The sequence below is a fragment of the Trichosurus vulpecula genome, chromosome 3 (assembly GCF_011100635.1).
Source record: "Trichosurus vulpecula isolate mTriVul1 chromosome 3, mTriVul1.pri, whole genome shotgun sequence".
Taxonomy (NCBI): Eukaryota; Metazoa; Chordata; class Mammalia; order Diprotodontia; family Phalangeridae; genus Trichosurus; species Trichosurus vulpecula.
In genome coordinates this window covers 109,703,099-109,721,258 of record NC_050575.1, presented here as the reverse complement: position 1 = coordinate 109,721,258, position 18,160 = coordinate 109,703,099, and the positions used below count along the sequence as shown (strand labels likewise).

General features: G+C 41.1%; 1 protein-coding gene across 1 annotated transcript in view; it reads left to right on the top strand.

Annotated features, from left to right (window-relative positions):
• The window catches only part of ARHGAP40 (Rho GTPase activating protein 40), a 113,607-nt gene that overhangs the window by 76,291 nt on the left and 19,156 nt on the right, over window positions 1-18,160 (top strand). The window contains exons 3-9 of the mRNA XM_036748254.1: window positions 2,933-3,153; window positions 7,881-7,956; window positions 9,463-9,626; window positions 11,064-11,229; window positions 13,301-13,392; window positions 13,590-13,667; window positions 16,118-16,277. Coding sequence (XP_036604149.1) covers window positions 2,933-3,153; window positions 7,881-7,956; window positions 9,463-9,626; window positions 11,064-11,229; window positions 13,301-13,392; window positions 13,590-13,667; window positions 16,118-16,277 — 957 coding nt within the window. The remainder of the gene's footprint in view (window positions 1-2,932; window positions 3,154-7,880; window positions 7,957-9,462; window positions 9,627-11,063; window positions 11,230-13,300; window positions 13,393-13,589; window positions 13,668-16,117; window positions 16,278-18,160) is intronic.

Here is an 18,160-nt window from a genome sequence, read left to right as displayed (position 1 = left end):
ACAATAAGATGAGGAGAACCTGAAATATTGGGGTGGAGGAGGGAGGGAGGTAAATTAACTGAAACAAGAGCAGGGGAATTCAGTTTGTCTTAACAAATATCTGTAGTATAGGTGGGGGGGAGGGCAACATGATAAAGTGAAAAGAGTACTGGATTTGGGGTCAGAGGACCTGGGTTCAATTCCCAACTCTGATACTCATTGTGTGACCTTTGGCAAATCTCTTCCCTCTCTTCTTCATATATGGAAAGTGGCAGTTGTATGAGATGAACCCTAAAGTCCTTTCTGGTTCCTTAGCTTATGATCCTGTAACCTCCAAACTTAGTGTGCACTCATACCTCCCTGTCCTCTCTCAGAGAGTCAGGTGACTACCCTTGGGGCAAAGTTCCATGATGCCAAGGCTCTAGGTGGTGCTTCTTGGATTGGTTCTAAACTGGCACCTTTGAAGAGGATATTAGTTTATTCTGTCACTTTTTAATGAGAATGTGACCATTCTTTTAATTTTACTACCATATTTGTTTTGAGATTCTAGCGAATCTCCTTTTAAAAATATTTTAGTAATGTATATTTTTAAATAATATAATCATTTCTAATGATTCCTCCTTTTCCCCTGTTGCTTCCCTCACTTATGACAACAATGAAAAAACAGTTAAGCAAAACTGTCTAATACAGCATATTTGTCTGAGAATGAAACATTTTGTACCCATAGTCCACCACTTCTCTATTAAGAAGAAGGAGGAATTTCTGTCATCGGGAAACAGTGTATATTTTTGCATTTATTCTGAGCTATCTTCTCCTTTATATAGTGTCTTATATTGTATTATAATCATTAGTGTCCTGTCCTTTCTTTGTATGACCTTCGTTCTTGACCAGGCCTATACTCAAAATCTTCCTAGTTTGGTAGGACCTGTAGGATCAGGTAGGATCATCGGTTCATATAAGACCTTTCACGTTTCTTTGAATTCTTCATAATTGGTGCTCCACAAAACAAAGTAAAACTTCATTACATTCATTTACAATGGTTTGTTTAGCCTGTACCCAATCAATGCGTAGCTGCTTCTGGTACTACAGTAAAGTGCTGTTATCAATATCCTATTATATGTATATATATACACATATGTATATGTATGTATACACATACACACATACATATACAATCTTCCTTTCTGTCATAGACCTTCTTTATATCCAGTGGTGGTTTCTCTGAGTCATAGGGTATAAACAACATAGCAACTTTGCTTACATAGTTCCAAATTGTAATACTACATCTGTGTTGACAAAGCCCTTCCAACATTCTATTCAAATCACTGAGTATTTGCATCTTTTGTCATCTTTGCCAATTTGATGAGAAGCTATTTTGATTTGCAATTCTCTTAGTGAGTTGGAACATTTTTTCATGTTTGTTGCTAGAGTGTATTTTGACTTTTAAAAACTCTTCATATCCTTTGACCACTAAACTTTTGTTTTAAAATAAAACTTTTAGTTTGATTAATTTATGTCAATTTCCTATATAAGCTATAGGTCAGACTCTTATCAAAAACCTTGATATAATTTTTTCCTCATTAGTTTTTCTTAGTTTAGCTGCATTGATTTTATTTGTGTAGAAGCTTTAAAATGTTTTATCATTGAAATTGTCTCTTTTCTCTTTCGTAATCTCCTCTCTTCCCTTTCTGATTTATGATTCTTCTCATAACATGACTTTAGGATTTAGATCAGTTATACCAGGTACCACAATAAGCTCCAACTGGAGAAGATGCTGGCTTAAACCTCTTTTCTGCCTAATTCCTTTCCAGTTTTCCCAGAACTTCAATAAGGGTTCCTTCCTCCAGTAGTTTGTTCTTGGATCTATCAAACACTGATCCCCCATGTTGTTTGCTTCTCAGACTTGCTCATCTAGTCAGTTAATTGAATTACTCTTCTATTTTTAAACAGTATGAAATAATTTAATGATTACAGCTTTATAATATAATTTGAGAACTGGGCTACTTGTTCTATTAATTTGACATTCTCTGGTTCCCCTCTATTAGCTTTATTATTATTTTGTCTAGTTCTATGAGTAATCTGTTGGTAGTTTGCTTAGTGTAGCACCAACGTCTAATTTTTTAGAGACTATTGAATAAAATTTAAATGGGTTTAAGCCAGAGCATAAGGAGAGATGGTGATCAGACACAAAGGAAAACTTATTGGTCAGCATGAGGATAAAATCCTTGAAGGAGTGACTAAGGATGGTTGTGGCACCTCTGACCTTGAAGGGAAAGAAAAGGCTGGATTGTTTAGACATTTATTTGCCTTTATTCAGGGGCCAATGACCTCTTAAGGTGCATTAACTCTGGCAGCTGTGGTACATTATGCTTGGTATAAAGCACAACTTCCATTGATAATGTGTTGAGCCCATCTGTACATCATAAGTAAAATATTTACTGAGTGTTAAATACTTCTGAAATGCTAATCCAGCCCCCTCATTCTACACAGCAAGAAACTAAGTCTTGTTAACCACTGTGCTAAAAGTTCTGGTATACACAGGAGGCCCTTGGTTAATACTAAAAGTTCATTGTGTTTAGTTCTTACATGAAAACATCTGGCAAGAATAGATATATTTCAAGCCAAGTTTTACCCATGGCCGTTGTGCTCTTGTGATTGTATCTGTAAGTGTGAATATTGATCTCTGAGAATTATAAAATGAAGGTTTGGAAGGGACTTCAAAGGTCATGTAACCTGGCACCCTCTCAAACCATAAGCATCCTCTCTACCCAACATACCTGACAAGTGGCTATTTATTGTGAGCATAAATACCTTGGTTGACAAGAAACTCGTTACCATAAACATCTGTCTGTTTGTTTGGTATTATCTGTGTGAGTATGACCCTATCTGCTGTCCCTCTTGCCTCTGGAATCATGGTAATGTGTTTACTGCATCCAATTCCATTTGTTGACAGAGGGTGAGGCAGAAGCCCAGTGGCTTCAGGACACAGGTTTGGCCGACCTCATTGGGGCCTCTGCGCCAGACAGTGATAACAGAGTACTCCTGTCCACGCTCACAAAGACCCAGGCGGCTGCTGTGCAACGGAGACTAGACACATACACGCGCTCAATCCGTAAGAAAAACAAGCCACCAGTGCGAGACGTCAGAGACATTTTTGGCACCTTTGATTCTGGGGTCAGTTAAATCTTGTCTTTTCTAACCTTTGGTCCTCTCTTCACTCCCCTCTCCTTATTGCTCCATTTCTAGCATTCCTAGCAGTCCTACTGACAGTAGCAGCTTTCTCCCAAATAATTAATTTTCCACAAACAAAATTAACCCTTAACACTCTGGTGACCATAAACTCATACACACAAAAGAAATACATTAGGAGGTAGGATTTTCAACTGAACAGGTGATGTATTTGCTTTGGTAAGAGAAGAAGCATCAAGCCTCTAAGGTAAATTCAATTTAATTCAACAAACATTTATTAAGCACCTACTATATATATTATACCAGTTAATAGGACTACTGTGCAGTATCATAGAAAGTGTGGTTGCCTATGGAGTTAGAGGATCGTGGTACAAAATTTGTCTCTAAACTACCTGTACTACCTTGGACATGGGCAGCTAGGGGACACAGTGGTTAGAGTTCTGGTCTTAGAATCAGGAAGACTCCTCTTCCTGAGTTCAAATACAGCCTCACTTACTAGCTGTGTGACTTTAGGTAAGTCACTTAACCCTGTTTACCTTACTTTCCTCATCTGTAAAAATGAGCTGGAGAAGGAAATGTCAAACCACCCCGGTATCTTTGCCAAGAAAACCCCCCAAAATGGGGTCATGAAGAGTCAGACATGACTGAAATGACCAGACAGCAAAAATTACCTTAGATAAGTCATTTAAATTCTCTGTGCCTTGGTTTACCCCTCTGCAAAATGAGGGGATTGGACCAGATGACCTCTGTGGCCCCTTCTTGCTTACAGCAAGATGTCTCACCCTATAATAAAGGTCAAAATCCTTGCTCCTGACCACCAGGGGTTTATCTAACAATGATTTTAGGATCACAGATTTAGAGTTAGAAAAGATTTGGGGGCCCATTGAGTCCAACCCCCTCATTTTACAGAGAAGGATACTGAGGTCCAAAGAGTTTAAGTGACTTGCCCATCCACCGTCACAGAGGTGCGGTGAGTAGCAGAGCTGGGATTGAAATCTATCACTTTTCATTGTATGACACTGATGTTAACTAAATCCATGCCAGACCTCTAGCCTCTTTGCTGGCTCTAATCAATAAAATGTCATTCCGAAGTCCCTGCTTCCATAACCACTTTAGAGAATAAAAATGATAATAGCAACTCACACTTTAGAGGGCTTAAAGCTTTATAAAGTGCTTTCCTTATAATAACGCTGAGATTGGCAGTATAACATTATTTCCATTTGTAGATGAGGTAACTGAGGTCCTCAGAGAGAGAAAATGACCTAAACTCACACAACTAGAGTGTAACAGAGCCAAGATTCGCAAAGCCAACTCCTCTGACTCCAAGACTGCATCCTTGGGCCAGAGAAAGACCCTTGTTTCCAGATGATGGCACCTGAAACATCTTTGCATGCTGGCAGGGGTAGGGAAAGAGATTAGAAAAATGAACAGTTCAATAACAGAGCAATTCCTCAGAGAGGCATACCTGTACTTTTTGACTTGAGAAACACTTCTGCCTAGTGGCTACATTTTAAAGAAAACACAGTTACTTAAAGATACAGGAATTAAGCTTTTCAACATTTTTTCTTGCGATATTACACTCACTCCTTTCTCTGCTCTCCTCAACCCTGTTCTTGTCCCTCTCACTCTTTGTAGTCACCTTTCTTCCTAAGTTCATTGAAAAGATTGAAGCCATCAGGTGGGAGTCCCTCTAAGCTCTCTCCTTTACATGGCAAAAATCTCTTGATTTTTCCTGCTTCAAGGGAAGAAGTAACCCTCCTTTTTGAGGAATACCCTCTGCTCCCTGGGATTCAGTTACTGCATCTATGAAAATGTCTCCCAGAGCTTTCTCTCAGCATCTCTGAATGCTTCTGGGAGATCTCATTCTCCAGTTCCCCCTATCTACATGGTATCTTCAGCTAAAAGTCCTACTGATCTCTCAAAATCTATGGGATATCAGAGACATCTATGGGTCCCAAACTGAACTCATCATCTTCTTTCTAAAATCTTCTCCTTCCCCTAACTTCTCAGGGTCACACAGTTAGTGAGTGTCTGAGGCCAGAATCAAAGTCAGGTCTTCCTGACCCCAGGTCCAGGGCTCTAAACACTCTGCCACTTAGCTGTCTCAGAGGAATATCCTTATCCTCAGTGTGAGACTCAAGATGATAAATGTATGTAAATGCAATTTGTAAACATTAAAGCACTATGTAAATGCTAGTTATAATTAGCAGACTGACTCTCATTTCATTTATTCCTTTAAAGTTTTATTGATGCGCTTCATTTTTGTATCATAGTCATTTTTTAATATAATCCCCTTGTCTCTCGTTTCATCTCCCCGCCCCGCTCCCCTCCAGGTCTTCAAGGCAGCCTTTCTTGTAACAAAAAAAAAAAAACCTAAACAAACAGTTAAGTGAAACCAAGTGACCCACTATGTCTGACAAGAAAACATGATCAGTGTCTCCTACCCATTTAAGTTCCTATATTTGGGAACAAAAATCTCTCCTTGGGGGATTATCTGTTTAATATCATGCAAAGTCTTATGTGTCCAAGTAATTTTTTTTTGTAAATAGCATTTTATTTTTTCCAATTACATGTAAAGATAGTTTTCAATGTTCATTTTTTTATAAGATTTTGAGTTTCACATTTTTCTCCCTCGCTTTCCCCCTCCCCAAGATGACAAGCAATATGATGTAGGTTATCCAAGTCATATTTATTAAAAGATATTCTGTACAGCTGACTAGGGCCTCAGGGGGATTGGAGATGGAAGTGGAATGCTGCAGTCTCCCAAATCTGTGCCTAGGTTGGGACAGTAATATGGTAGCTTCCTCAAAGATGGATTCCCAGATTTCCCTCTCTGTACTTTCCATAATGGAAAGTTTCCATTTCTGAGGTAGGTTAATGGATGAGCAAGGTATTATTTGCTATCTCTGTTTCCAGATCTACTCTCTGGAACCTTTGATTATGATAACTGGCTGAGGGAGATGAGACTACGGATTGGGATATTTCCCAGTTGACTCGAGATTGGCCAGCAAAGGGGTGTGGAGGATTTTATCTCTGAGCCCAGATTTTATGGGGCCATTTGCACATATATCTATAAAGTTGTAAATGGGACAACGGGAGGAATTCTGGTTTGGTTTCATGGATAAAAGCAAAAGGAAGTGAGAAGCAATTAAAATTATGTAGATAAATAGGATAGTATATAAGATGGATGGGATTCTCTCCAGCAAGATTTTCTTTTAAATTCCCTCATCAGTGTGAGGAAGTCTTGGATTGTTGTCTCAAACGAGGATTAGAGGCCCTCTGATGGAAGTGCTTATAGCTTTCTCCCTTGGGAGTCTTCATCTAAGAGTACTAACTCATTTTATATGGGAAGGGGAAATAAACTTCAATACACAATGATCCTAACAAGGAGAGGGAAAAGTCTCGTATTTTAATATCTATCTCTACATGTGACTATATACATATACATATTCTCTGATAAGTAATAACCATTCATTTTTCAGTCCCCAAAGGATGGATGTTATTTGCAGAAACACAATTCTAAGAAGCAAACCTATTCTTACATACGTTAAAAGAGAAGTCACACATAACACAAACCAGATCCTTAGGAATGAGTCACAGTAGTCATAGTTTAAAGGCCTTTAGAATGAGTACTCTGTACATCAGATGGCAGGTGCCTAAAGTACAGGTCTGACCATGTTATTTCCCTACTCCCTGCTCTCAGAAAGTTCCATTAGCTTCCTGTTTTTTCCAGGAACAAATGTCAACTTTTCTTTCTGTTTGGCATTTATAGACCTTTACAACCTGATTTCAGCCTGCCTCCAGGCTTATTATTCATTATAGTTATCACTTCCACATTGTGACTTTTCCCATTGTGGTTTCGATATATTGTGGGTCAGCATAAGAAATTAAATGGAGATTTTTTTTTGGAATTTTGTGGAAGCTGCCCATGACACGCCAAGGCCGGCCGATGGCCCAGAAAAAAGTTTAGAAACTCAGGAATGGCTAAAACATATGTATATTATTTTATAATATCAACATATTTTATCTTTTAATACCATAATAATTCTGATTTCTTCTCTCATTCCATGGGAGGGCCAAAACATTTTATGTGGATTTTTCAGATCATGGGGGTTCTACTCCCCTAACCCCTGAGGTGTGGAAGGGATAACCAGATTTCCCTTCATATATATTATGGTCCAGCCAAACTGGCCTTCCGAACTTCTTTCAGCCTCAGTTTTCTTCTCTGCAAAATGTGGATAATAACACCTACTTCATAGAGTTATGGTGAGCATCAGATAAGCTGACATGTAAAGCACTTTGTAAACCTTAAATGCTAGCTGCAAAGTCATTCCATCACCCATCCCTCTCCCTCTACATAGATTGTTCCCCCTTCCCCCCCACCATGCCTGGAATTTACTCCTTCTTTACCTCTTCTGCCTTTTAGAATCTCCAGCTTCTTTCAAAGCTTACCTCATGCCTTTCCTGTATGATGCCTATCCTGACCGGCTATTATTATCTCTCCCCTCAAAAGTACTTTGCATTAACTTTGGATTTGTAGTAGATATCCATTTTGTATATACTTCTGTTATACACGTTGTTTTCTCCTGTAGCCTCTAAGCTTCTTGAAGAAAGGGACTTTCATTTTTGTCATTGTGTCCCCAGTACCTGGCACACAGTAGGTGCTTAATGAATGTTTATTGATCGATATAATTTGTAACATTCTTATGCAGGAGGTGTTAGCAGAAAGAGTGGATGCTGAAGGGAAATGGACACAGCTCAAATCCAGACCCTCAGAAGCCCCACCAGGTAAGAAGTACTTTTTAAATAAAAATCTAAAAGTTCATCTAGGTTCCTCTTCAAGAACATTCTCTATGACAGTATTTCCTAGCTATTGTTCTTTGAACCAATATCAGTCTCTGGGAGATGTTTATGAGCCAAAATAAGCTTTTTACTACCAAAGCCCTCACTTGTTAAAACTTTAAAAGCTAACTTTTCCTGTCTCTCCTTCTCCCTATATCCTGCTCATTCCTTCTTCTTGACTCCCAGCCTCTGCTCCCTAAGCTGTCAAGAGCTGACCAGGACCTTGGTGTCTTTTGTGAAACCGTCACTGGGTTTGAAAGCCGGCATAGAGTGGCTGGTAGACTCTTAGACCCCTGTGCCAATGTAGAAATGACCTTAAGCAGGATCAACGGGGGTCAAGTTTCTTGGCAAACTGGGCTGTCTGAGTGCTTGGAGTCTGGGGATAGATCCCTAATGGTGGTGAATCTTTCATCCTCATAGAGTTGTGTGCCCAAGACCTGTCATTAACATGACCCAGATAAAATGTTTTCTTTTCCATGTACTAGAGTACTTGAGAAATGCCAGTCCCAGGCACTGGGAGTCCTGGTGGACTTTGGGACCTTCCATCAGAGGGGAAAAAAGGCACATTGTGGTTATAAGACTTTTAGATACCATTCAACAAACATTTATTAATTGTGTTCTGTGATCAGAACCCTGGATTAGGCCCTGAGAAAGATACAAAGTTTAAATAAGTCTTGGCCCCTGTCCTCATAAACTTAGGTTTAGGAATGTGCTAGTAACACAGCTACCTACAGTATCCAGTATTACATGCTGAGTACATTAGGAAGGTACAAGTAAAGTGTTGTAGACAAGCTGAGGGGGAAAGGCTATTGCCAACCAGTGGGATCAGGGAAGACTCCTTTGAAGAGGTGGAACTTAAGTTGGAAAAGAATGGGAAGGAATTCAGCAGGCAAAGGTGAAGGTAGGGGGATAGAAGGTCATGCAAGGGATTGGGAATAGGCTGAGTAAAGACAAGGAAGAATGAGAGCACAGTGGCTATTCTGCAGCCTTAGAGATGCCCAGTTTGGCTGGTTTATAGAATATATGTCAGATAAGACAGCAAAGGTAGAGAAGCATCAAACTGAAGAAACCTTAAATAGAAGTCAAAGAAGTATGAACCTTACTCTGCAGGCTATAGGGAACCACTAAAAATTCTTTAGCAGATAAATGACATCACTGGATTTATGCATAAGGAAGAATATTCTGGGTATGAAGGACAGATTGGATGGATAAGAAAGTAGAAGTGAGGAAAACTTTGGATGGGATCTCTATAGTTAGTTATTCTGCAAGCAAGATCCCTTTGATCATGAGAACTAAGAATTTGGTCTGAGTCTGGGGTCCAGAGAGGAAGAAGCACATCTGTAGTAGATAAATCCCTGAGCAGCCTTTCCCCTCAGAACTGCAGTCACCAACATCTGAAGGACATCTGCCCTGTGGCTTCTGTTGAAGAGCTCTGTTTTTGTTCCTTGGCAGTGGCAGATTATCCAGGATGTGTGGAATATCCTTGCCCAGTTCCCAGTTCTGGGAAGGAGGAAATATTCAGCACTGATTCTGCATATTCGGAGCAAGCAGCTCTTCTGCAGAAAGGAACACTGCCCCCAGAAACCAAGTGGATAAAGGGCAAGGGCTCACTGCCGGTAAGGGATTGGGAACACATTTGGATGGTTGGTTCCATATGCTATTGGATTCAATTTCATAAACATTTCCTGGGCACCTATAATGAGTAAGGCCCTATGGAGGACATGTAGATGAATAATGCCTGGTCCTTGACTTCAAGGAACTTCCAGTTTCATATGTGAGATAAGGCATCTATACACAGCATTGTAAAACAAGGTTCATTAGGATCATTCAAGAAGTCCAAAGTACTGAAAGGTATACAGATTAAATAATATTTTGTTTGTGTGTGGGGGTGGGGTGGGGTGGGGGTGATATGACTAATGTGGGAATTTTTTTTTTGCTTGACTATACATATTTGTAATGGGGGTTTTCGTTTTTGTTTTTTTGCCTTTTCAATGAGTGTGGAGGATGAGATGAGGGAGATAAATTGGAATGGAAAATAAATTGAATTTTTAGATTCAGTGGAAGGGATTCAGAGGAAGAAGAGCAATGGATAGAAATTACCAAGTGGCAAATTTAAGCTTGATGCAGGAAAAACTTCCTAGCAATAAATTGGAGCTTTGTAAAGTTAAATATCTGCCCGAGAGGTTGTGGGTTTTTCATTCTTGGAGGTTTCAAAGAAGAGTCTGGATGATCATTTGTGTGTTATTATGGGGATTCCTTTCATGTATGGGTTGGACTAAATGCTTGCTGAGGAATGTCCTAAGGGGTCAACAAGAGATGAATAGAAAAAGCAAAACTGTGAAGGAACTTTGGCTCCACTGTAAATTTCTGCCATTTAACCTCGATGAGGCCTTCAGTCAATTTTGTGACTTTCAGTTTGTGACTTCTCTGTCAGAGATCAGCCATTTGGGATTCACCCTAGATGGGATGTTAGTAAGGATGGCTTGGCAGTAGGCACAGGAGTGGTAAAAGAATCAAGGATTTAAGCAGAGAATTGTTGAACAACTTTGCCAGAGTTTCTGAGCTAAGTAGGGTGGGAGGAAAAACTAGGGAGACCTTGAGGGACTGGAGTTTCCCATGAGAGCAAAGGACAGGTTCACTAAGAGTGGGGATACGAGAAGCAGAGGGACTTATGTTTGTAGTCAGAGACAGTGTTTCAAAGGGCAAGTTCTTAATAACCATCTATTGTTATAGATGCCTAGGCTATCGGAGTCAAAAGGAACCTTAGAGATGATGTAAGACCTAGATCATCTCTAAGACTCCTAGCTTCTAGGCCAACCCTCTCATACAAATGACAAAACTTAGGCCCAGAGAATAGAGAGTTGTTGGTCCAAGGTTACACAGAGTGTTAATATCAGACCCAGGACTAGAATCGGGACATTATGGTTTCTAGACCAGTGATCTTTCCGAATGACATTAAAAATGACTGAATTTCCTAGAATTATCTGCAATTTCAAATACCTTAGTCCCTACTAAAAGTTTTGAACATTGGAAATTTTCTTCTGTTTCTCTAGAAGTTTAGAATTCCCAAGGGAAGACTTGGAGTGACAAGAATAGGAGACTTATCCCCACAAGATATGAAGAAGATCCCCACATTGGCCCTGATTGAGCTGACAGCCCTCTGTGACATTTTGGGACTGGACTTGAGGAGGAGCAAGGCAGGAAAATGGAAAGCAACAGGTTAACCATCCTCTAGTCTATTTAAGAGTCTTTACAGAAATCAGGTTTGATTGAGAACAAATTCATATTCTCCTGAATTTTTTTTTATTTGGGGGTAGAAGGCATGGGGAATTCTTATCATCTGTAGAGGTGTTGGATAATGTGGAAATAGGGGAGTCCTAGATGAGGTTTGGAAGAGACTCTCATTGGCCCATAGTTACTGAGAACAAAGGGTTCCAGCTTCATGGGTGAGTCTATTCATCAAAGGAAGGAAACAAGTATTTATTAAGCACCTACTATGTGCAAAACACTGTGCTAGGCACTTTACAAATATTATCTCATTTGATCCCTGCAACAACCCTGGGAGTTAGGTGCTGTTATGATCCGCAGTTTATAGATGAAGAAACTGAGGCAGATAGCAGTCAAGTGAATTGTCCAGGGTCACACATCTAGTAATTGTGTGAGGCTGGATTTGAACTCAGGCCTTCCTGATTCCAGGCCCAGCCAGTACCTGATAGCCTGGGTTCTATCCACTCTGCTATCTAACTGCCTCTAGTGCCTCATGGCCAGTAACAGAGCCCAACTTTCCCCAACCTCAAGTCTCCCCCACCTCCAATTGTGGGGTTGCATTAAAATTTTTGCTATGCATGCTTGTCCACAAGCATGTTTGTATCTCTTCTGTGGCACATACATATTTTTCTCATACCCTCAGAGTTTCATGCCTTCTGCTGATTTGCTGGCTTGACAGACATGGAGAAGGCTGAGACTCAGTGTTGTTATTTCAAGCACCTGTGATCCCATCAGTGGGAGTGCTCCCACTGATACAGACTGCAACCTCTTCATGTCTTAGATGGTTTAATAAGTTGTTTTCAGCAAAGAGATCATGGCCCAGTGGCCACGCTCTGGGGATTAGTGCTTCTGAATGTAGCAGATCTAATGCAGTGTGCTATAGCAGATAGAGTACAGGACTTAGAATCAGGGAGGTGTGGGTTCATAGCCCATCTCAGATGCTTACTACTTGTGTGACCTTAGGCAAGTCAAACTCTCTAGGCCTCAGTTTCCTCATAAGAAAAACAAAATGGTTGGACTTAGTGGCCTCTAACGTCCTTTCCACCTCTGAATTTCTAAGTCCCTTACATGATGAACACTCAGTCTGACCCTGGTCCTATACTCAAAGCCTTTTCAGCTCATGGGGTGTAACAGCAATGCTACTTGCTGCTACTGTGGCTGTGTAAGGCCAATAACACCAGCACACAGGAGGGCTACTAGCACAGGTTCTTTGATCTGCTTTTCTAAGGAAAGCAACTTTAAGGAGTTTGCAATCTCACTTTAATTAAACATACATATATCATTCACTTAGTTCAGGGGAAAAAGTCAGCACCCTGAACTTCAGAGAAAACACAGACAAAAATTACAAGCAAAAATTATATTAACAGAGCAAAATAACACAAATCAGCAGACAGGCTTCTAGCTGTCTGTCCAAGACATTACATACATAGTTACCAGAGAGAGAAGCACCAACATCTGGGTGTTTCAAAGCTGGGGGGCTCCTCAATGGCTACCTAGAGTCTCATCTGGTCAAATCACATGACACTCTTCCAGTGAGTGAGCCCCCAAAGCAAAACCTCTCCTCCCCTTAGTTCTGAGAGTTCTAGCTTAATGGCTACCCTCAGAGTATATATATACCCTTTCTCAGGGCCCCAGGGCTTCACACCTCCCATGACCTAATTAGCAAAAGGGTGTGGGCCTTCTTACAAACAAAGGCAAGACTCAATCAAAGGCACTTGCTTGCCTTAGTGCTGAAAAGCACTCCAAAACAAAAGACAAAAAAAGTCCCACTTTGCTTGCCTTTAGATAGGGCCTGCAAGAACTTATGTTCCATGATAGTCACCCTGAGAAATGAGCTGAATGTCCATGTCTTGGGCTGGCATTAGAGGAGAACTTTTGTGGAGATCAGCCATTCTCTTTAAACTTTGTCCCTTAATTCTGTTTGAATGGATGGTCCAATGCATGCTGCTCCTGGAGAAACTAAGGAAGGAAACTCAATTTTAATTAAAAAGACATGAAATACTTTTTTTGTCTCTTTCTTTAGAGAACCGGCTTTTTGGAGTCCCTCTTAGTACTTTGCTGGAGACTGATCAGAAAGTTGTCCCCAACACACAAGTCCCATTGATTCTACAAGCTGTAAGTTGGCTTCAGATGTCATGTGCATGTAGCTCCAAGTCAGCTTCTGGCCATCTGTCTGAGTACATTACTGTTCCCAAACCTCTCAGACTCTGGATTATGTACAGAAACCAGCTCCCACGTTGGGATCTTCTTAGGTGGATTTTCAAAGCTCCTGTCACCTGCTGTTTCACTCATTGGCTCCAACTCTCTCCTAGCTGCTGTCCTGTTTGGAGAAGAGAGGGTTAGATACTGAAGGGATCCTGAGAGTATCTGGCTCCCAGACCAGGATTAAGGTAATTAGGGTTTTGTTTTGATTTGGTTTTTTACTGATAATTGGAGTTAGGTCTTCCAGCTTCTATATTCACCTGTGCATATGGTGGTCTCTGTTCCTGGCATTTTACTTGGTAATGTGCACCTATGGCCAGTAGAAATGCTCTCTTACTGACCTATGTATTTTATGAATCGATGTGGGTAATTAAACATGAATGTTTGTTGAATCAGTAAAATGTAAATTCAATTCATGGATATTGACATTCATTTGGGGTGGTTCTATTTAATTTCATTTGGCTTTTTAGGCACCTGCCTTCACTATCCTGTCCTCCACCTTCCTTTTCCTACCCCCATTTCCTTTTCCTGGTTCTCTTCTTGTTTGGCACTATTTTTACCCAGTTCTCTTAAAGACTAAGAATCACCTGATTTTTCCAGCTGGCAAATACACTGATTCATAGGGTTGAAAGGATGAATGAAAAATCATTTATTAAACACTTCCCATATGCCAAGTTCTCTGCTAAGCACTGAAGAGTCAAATAGAAAAGCAAGACAGCCCCTGCTCTCAAAGACCTTGCAGTCGAATGAGGGAAACAACAGATACAAGAGAAATCTATGGGCCCAGGCAGAGGGAAAGGAAAGGAAGAACTAACAGTGTACAGGAGAACATAGGGCAAGACCCCGGGGTACTTCATTAGGTCAAATTAGAGTGCCCAGGGTTCTGCAGGGCACAGAGGCAGAGCAGTTGATGAAGCCTGGTGGACTTCTATGTCACCACAGGGGTTATAGTCTCATCCAGACTGTGTAAGCAGCCACGTATTCTTCTGCCCCTTGGATTGTAGAGGGCCAGGAGGTTGGAGGAAGAGGAGAAGGGTAGTCAAGAGGGTAGGTGTTCTTGGTGGTGGGTCTTTTGTCATGCCCAGACTCTCAGTGGGGTTGGGGTGGCCAAGAGGAAGGAGCAAATGGAAGGAAGGGAGAGAGCAATCCCACCACTCTGTTTTCCTTGATGGTTAATAGGGTTATAGGATTTAGAGCAGGACGGGCCTCAGGGATCTGTAGATTCTGACCCTAGTGTCTCTCCTGCTGTGGCCTGCTCAGCTACCCTGATTTAGGCCACTCCCATTGTTTTACCAGGGAAACAATTGAGGCCTGGAGAGAGGGTGAGGGACTTCCTATGGTCCCAAAGGTACTAAGCAGAGGTCCACCTCAGAGTTTCTGACCTTCTTTAATACTCTCCCCCACGTTGTGATGCCCCTTGATTACCTAGCAGAGAAATTGTGTTATCAGGAACAAGCGTATGCTCCTATGGCATTGGGCTCCTAGATACAGGGTCAACTCCTTTGATTCAACACACTTATCAATACTTTCTTTGTGTACCATGTAAAGCACTGGGGATACAAAGACAAATCTAAACAACCTCAAAGAGCCATAATCCTTTTTTGTCTTTCTGAAAAACAGTACCTGCTCTCTAGGAATTATCACCTCTTTTCCTGGAATTCCCGTGGATTTCTGGGCTTAGTGGGTAATTTGGACAATAAGTGTACTGTGGGTAGCTTGATTCCCCACCGCAGGTCATCTAAATTCAGTTATAATACCTTCCTAGCAAATCGAAATAAAGAATATGTATTTTAAATTAAAATATTTCATTAGGATGAAAATAATTAGCAAAGGAACAGACAAAATAAATTCACACACATTTCTGGAGGGTTGTCATCTAGTATGCCCAGTCATACACAAATGATGGTGGGGCAGGGGGGCAGGGATGGTGGGGAGGAGACCTGGGAAGCATTATCCTTTGAAAGGCTTGTGTGCCAGGGTGAGGGCGTTGTTGGTCAGGTCATGGTCATGGTCAGGTCGGGTAAAGAAGATGTAATCCTCCATCTCTTTTCATCTTAGTCTTTGTAGCTGGTTGGAAAACCATACAGCAGTGGGACTTCTTGTACCATTTTCTGCTTCCTTGTTTCACATGGAGTTAGGCTTATGGGTTTTCCTTCTCTTTTTCCTTCTCTCATGAATTTGTTCATGTCACCTTCAGCTGCTTTGTGGAAATAGAATGTGGCTAATGTGACTTGTATTGGAGTCATCTCCACTGAGCAGACCAAGTCTCATGTTGTTTTAATTTGATTCCCTACTTTTAATGGCTCAAGAACTGCTTCCCTTGTTCTGGGGCTTAGAAAGATGTTGGGACTCCTGAGCCCCTGGTTTGTACTATTACAGCCTCGTTGAAGTTCGCCTTATTCTTCCTCTTTTATGTTTTAGTCCTGGAATAAAGCCACCCCAACAGGTGCTTAGGCACATAGGTCACAGGATGTCAGGTGTGGAACTCTAATTAAGCTAATCTTGGCAGCCTAGAGGCTCATGGGAAATATTATCTTCTATATTCTCTTCAGGGGATTGGAAGAGGTGGGAATTGTTAGAAAATACAATATGCACCCAAATAAATGTGAGATCTAGCTTATGTTCTTCTTGCTTTCAGAGTTTGGAGCAGAAACTGGAGAAAGAGTTCTATGCAGGCCTCTTCAACTGGGATGAGGTCCATCAAAACGACGCATCAGGTTTGCTGAAGAGATTTATCCGAGAACTGCCTACTCCACTGCTCACAGCTGAGTACCTGCCTGCCTTCACCATGGTACAGAGTGAGTGGCTTCATCCTTGGGAGTCTGGGGTGCAGAGGGAATGTGGATGGGGGAGTGCCAAGAGCTCAGGGAATCCTTGTGCTTTATGAACACGATTCTCCTTTCCAAAAGCAGAACGTGCCACCTCTGGTGGGCTGTCCCCTTACCAGAGGTCTTCCAGTACAGGGCAGCTGGATGACCACCACTCATCATGAATATTACAGAGGAAATTCCTAGTCAGCTATTGGTTGGCCTAGTAGTGCCAAACTAAAATAGAAATAGTTCCCAGTCGGCTCATATTGACCTCAAAAATCACAAACTAATGATCTCTGTTACTGTATTTTTATTTAGTTAAACATTGCCAATCACAATTTAATCTGGTTCAGCTGAAAAACAAACAAATAAATAAGGTTCTCCCACCACAAAAGTGTAGAAGTTCAATTCTCCAACCTCTTTTGAAAAAAGAAAACTTTCTCCTCTCCCAAGGAAGAGCCATGTATCAACTACTTTAAATGTTCTCCAACAGAGCTCTGGTCTCATCGATGTGGGTATTGATTTCAAATCCTAGCTCTGCCATTTCATACCTGCCTGCCCTTGGTTGGATCACTGAACTTCTGTGGGCCTCCACACATCTTTCCCCATCTGTAAAATGAGGAGGTTGGACTAGACTCCTGAGGTTCCTTCTGGCTCCAGGTCACACCCCATTGATTCTTTCCCATACTTATGTGACTCTTGTTCATGCTCTCCTGAGGAGATAACAGTCACAGTGCTGGGAGCCTTCTTTACATTGTCTTGTCATTGCAAGGTTATCAGTGAAGCCAGTGGTCTGCTCATCAGCTGTCCCTGACTCTTGCCACGGGACCAGCCTGTTTCTTTTGCTTATCTATTTGTTTGATGACATCTTTTACTCCACTCTGTTTCCTAATTTTGTCCTTACTGAGTCTCAAGCTGCTCACACACCCTACATGGCTTGGTGATGCTCATTTTCAATTCTGTAGAGACTTTCAATGCACAAAAGATGAACCAAATGGCAGGACCTTGCTGAGTCTTTCTGGGGAAGAGGAAACAATGTCTGGGGTGGGTCTTTGTGTTGGAGATTGTCGCAGCTCTCCGATAAGATGCCTCTTGGTGTGTGTGTGTGTGTGTGTGTGTGTGTGTGTGTTTGTGTATGTTTTCTATTTACCTAGAAGACACTAGAAAAGATTAGGGAGTTTCCTTTGGGGGCCAGTGCAAGCTCCTTCAGTACTTCCTTCTATGTGTATGTGGAAATTTCCGTTACTTCCCTGGGAAGTAACTTCTTGTCTGGCCTTGTTGATAAGAGCCATCCTTCTGTTAATCAATCAATGTACATTTTTTTTAAACACCTACTATGTGTTGGCTGCTACACTAGACATTGGGGATACAAGGACAAAAATGAAATGGTTCCTGCCCTCAAGGAGCTGGCCTTCTTACATAAACACATATAAATACATACAAAATATAGAAAGGGATAGGGTCTGGATCTGTGATTTCATTGGTCTTGGGAACTCCCAAGTGAGGAAACTCCTTCTCCTAGTGCAGGTCGGCACCTTCTCTCATACTTTATAGTCCTACTTCATCTATAGAATGGCTATCATTTTTTTTTGCCTTTTCAGAGGGTGGGGGGAAAGGTGCAGGGAGAGAGAAAATTTAGAACTGAAAGTAAAAATTTAAAAATTAAAGAAGAAATACTTGTAGACTTAGGGAATTGCCTAGAGCCCTAAGAAGTGAAGTGACTAGCTCAAGGTGATACAGACAGTTTGTGTTAGAGGTAAGGCTTGAACTCTGGTCTTTCTTCCTTTGGGGACATCATTCTAGCTACTATGCCCCTTTGCCTCTTATTCTCTATTCATGTCTCTATTCATTACTGACTATAATATTTGTAA